The following is a 3601-nucleotide window of genomic DNA, read 5'->3' on the forward strand; positions in this document are numbered from 1 at the left end:
GAAGAGACCAGTTCCTAGCAGAGGCAGAAGCAGAGCTCACTTTAGCAAGAAATAGCTTAAAATTTGCTTCTCACCTATGTGCAGAAAGTCCTAGAAGTTAAAACAACAACAACCTCCATCTTTGTTAGAGATCCTTTTTCTTAATGAGGGCTTGTCTATTATTCTAAACCACGTACCATTTAAAGAGGGCAACACATTGGGCAGAGTTGTAATGCTCTCAGTATTGTGGCCCTAAACTTAAGCCTTCTGCTTCCAGATCCCAGCCCTCCCTCCAGCACTCCCTCTGCAGGATCAATGGCCTGGGTGGGAAACCAGACTCTCATCTCCCACTTCATCCTCTTGGGACTCTTCACCCACTCTCCGCTCCACCTCTTCCTCTTTTCCGTCATCATGATCATGTTTCTGGTGGCCCTCTCTGGCAACGGGCTCATGATCCTCCTCATCAATGTTAACTCTCGCCTACATAGCCCCATGTACTTCTTCCTCAGCTGGCTGTCACTCATGGACCTCATGCTCATCTCCACTATTGTGCCACGGATGGCTGTTGACTTCCTTGTGGGCCATGGCTCCATCTCCTTCACAGGCTGTGGGCTCCAGATTCTCTTCTTCCTCACCCTCCTGGGGGATGAGTGCTTCCTGCTGGCCTTCATGGCCTATGACCGCTATGTGGTCATCAGCAACCCACTGAGGTACTCAATGGTCATGAGCCGCCGCGTCTGCTGGCTCATGGTATCTGGGTCCTGGCTCTTTGGCTTGGTGGATGGGCTCATCCAGGCCATCTTCACCCTCCGCTTCCCCTTCTGTGGCTCTCAGGAGATTGACCACTTCTTCTGTGAGGTTCCCGCCGTGCTCAAGCTGGCCTGTGCCGACACCTCCATCTATGAGACCATGATCTATGTCTGCTGCATCCTCATGCTGCTCCTGCCCTTTTCTGTCATCTCTGCTTCCTACCTGAGGATCCTGATGGTTGTGCTCCGCATGAGTTCTGCTGAAGGTCGTCAGAAGGCCTTTGCTACCTGCTCCTCCCACATGGTGGTGGTCTCCCTCTTCTATGGGGCTGCCATAATCACCTACATGCAGCCCCAGGCCTACCACTCCTCCAAGCAGGACAAAGTGGTCTCTGCCTTCTATACCATGATCACCCCTATGCTCAACCCACTCATCTACAGCTTGAGGAACAAGGAAGTGACTGGGGCACTCAGGAAACTCCTCGGTAGGTGTTCCTATGGTGGGTAGAAGGGCTAGGTTGTCACTGGCACCTGCAGATGTGGGTTCTGGGGCCCAGGAACCTGGACTAGCCAACCATAGTTTGATTGGAAGAGAAACAAATAGACCTACTGAAAATAAGGTCATTCTCTAACCAGAGTTAATCAGATTAACACATCAATTCAATCTCGCATGTCCATGCTGAGTGTTTGCAATGTGGAAGGACGGCTAGGCCTATAGGGTTCAAAAGACCAGAAGATACAGAGCCTATATCCCACAGAGTCAGGAGGTGCTAGCTCTCAGCTATGTCCCTCTCTAGGAATTGCCCACGGCTAAGGAGAGGCACCTTGTCCAAGGTCATGTTTCTCCTTGGGGGGCTGCTTAAATCCCATTACTGGTCAAAGCAAAGTATAAAAGCATGGCCTCATTGCCTCAGTTTGACCCTGAAGGGCCATCTCAGCTCCAGAGCTCCCTATAGGATCATCTTAGACATCACAGGCATCCCATTTTGCTTGCTTAACTTGCTTCAGTGCAAGGAAGCACAGTGCAAGGAAGTGTGGCAGGAAGCACTGGGAAAGGCAAAGGGGAGGAGAGGGAGATGTGCACAGCAGGATGCCAGACACAAGAAAGGCTTTTACATGTGCTCAGTCTCTCCATGGTGTCATCTAAGATGCCTCTCAGATCTCCATCTCCATCCTGACCCTGGGGACAGCCCTCAGAAACCCCTTCTTGGAGTTCTCTGCCCCAAGAGCTTTGAGTTCTGAGAACTTTCTGCTTCTCTGAGGTTTGTTCTGTCCTACATCTCAACTATGACCAGAGTGGGAAGTACTGAGAAGTGATGTAAGCTGAGCGGAAGGGTGTTCTCATAGTTGAAGGAGTGTTGTTCTTGAGCACTGGTGCAACCTCGCAGGAGTGAGGGTGTGAGCAGGTTCTTCAGAAGAGAAAGAGACATATGGGAAGAGTTAGGTGGAACCTAGCAGAAACCTTTTTACTCCTCCTGCCTTCCCTATATTTCCACTGAAGAAAGGAAATCACAAAATAACAAGATAAAACTTTGATAGAATCATTCATTCTCAAGACTTGGTTTAAATCAAAAGACTTGAAGTGTGATGATAATCTGAATGGCCTGTGTTCGAGAGAAGCAAATGTTATGGAAATAAACTTCATATCCAACTTATAGACATTACTTACATCCTCCTAGTTTCCTTTTAGAGTGTTTACTGGTGCTTCTAAGGCCAGGACTAGGAGATATGGGAACATGTAACACAGAGGTGAGTCTTGGCAAGAGGAATCCTAAGCATGCCTGGAGTCGATTTCTAGAGCTTGGAGAAGACTGTGATTCAGACTAGCTAAGGCTACATGAAGCATAGTTTCAGGTTCAGCCTGCACTTGAAAATCATGGAGATTCTTACATGAGCTATTGTCCGAGTGGGCTTGCATATGTTTGCATATCGCTCATTTCCTTTTCCTCATCTGATGTTGCATCTGGGATGATAATGTCCTAGTTAATCAGAAAGTTTTACTCCCTTTAAACACCTCACTAAAGTTATCACATCCCAAGCAGAAGAGAAATCATTCTTGATTTATCCTGAGTGGTGCTTTTGCAAGAATGTGACAATTAAGATTTGTGTTTCTCATGGAAAACTGTATTTAATTGTGAACTTGTTTAGATATTCATCAGCCTTTACACCAGAAGAGTTCCTCCTGTCGTGGCTTCTGTGACATGGTGTGAGAGTTGGGCTAAGTCTCTTCCCTTTGACTCTCCCATCATCTTGAATCTCTCCAGGCCACAGCCCACCTCTGTGATGGGCCTAGGGTTGGTGGCATGGAGTGGGGATAAAGGGAATCAGGGAGGATTCCTGGGGAGTAGAGGCATCTAGTCTCATTGTTTGACCCTGGTAGAAAGGGAAGGGTAGAAATGCCCATGGTAGGGCTGGGGGAGTTGAGTGATGATTTTTTACAGATGAGGACATTTGAATTCTGAATCAAGATGGTGCAGTACATTCATGCATCATAAACCTCTCTACTCAAAACACTTAGCAATAATGGGTAAAATATAAAAAGAGAAAACAAAGAAGATGCAACTGGTTTCAAATACAAGATAAGAAAATCTGTGGAATAGAAACAATAGAGAAGTGCCAAATGGTGAGCAGGGCTGAAACCACAGGCTTTGAAACTCCCAGGGGGGCAACAGTTCAGTCATGCAGGGTGAAGGTCCCTACAAGAGTCTCTGAAAGATGAGGAACAGGAGCCAGAGGCTGAGGAAGGCCTCTATATCCTAACCCGAAAAGAAATTGAAAGACCTACTGCCAAGTGCCCCTGGGGCCCTGGTTCTGGTGAGCTGCAGGGCTGGGGAGGCACATGGAGCCCAGTGCCCAGCCACTTAGCTCTGCCA

General features: G+C 47.8%; 1 protein-coding gene across 1 annotated transcript; it reads left to right on the forward strand.

Moving 5' to 3' along the window:
- Positions 1 to 294: 294 nt before the first annotated feature.
- On the forward strand, positions 295 to 1236 carry LOC124243001 (olfactory receptor 2T27-like). The gene has a single exon (XM_046668529.1). It carries the CDS (start codon positions 295 to 297, stop codon positions 1234 to 1236), a length of 942 nt encoding a protein of 313 aa, XP_046524485.1.
- Positions 1237 to 3601: the final 2365 nt, after the last annotated feature.

This window comes from Equus quagga, chromosome 7, assembly GCF_021613505.1.
Source record: "Equus quagga isolate Etosha38 chromosome 7, UCLA_HA_Equagga_1.0, whole genome shotgun sequence".
Classification (NCBI taxonomy): Eukaryota; Metazoa; Chordata; class Mammalia; order Perissodactyla; family Equidae; genus Equus; species Equus quagga.

What these genes read in the sequence shown, in the direction of transcription:
- LOC124243001 (XM_046668529.1), top strand. Translation starts at nt 295, where the DNA reads ATGGCCTGGGTGGGAAACCAGACTCTCATCTCCCACTTCATCCTCTTG.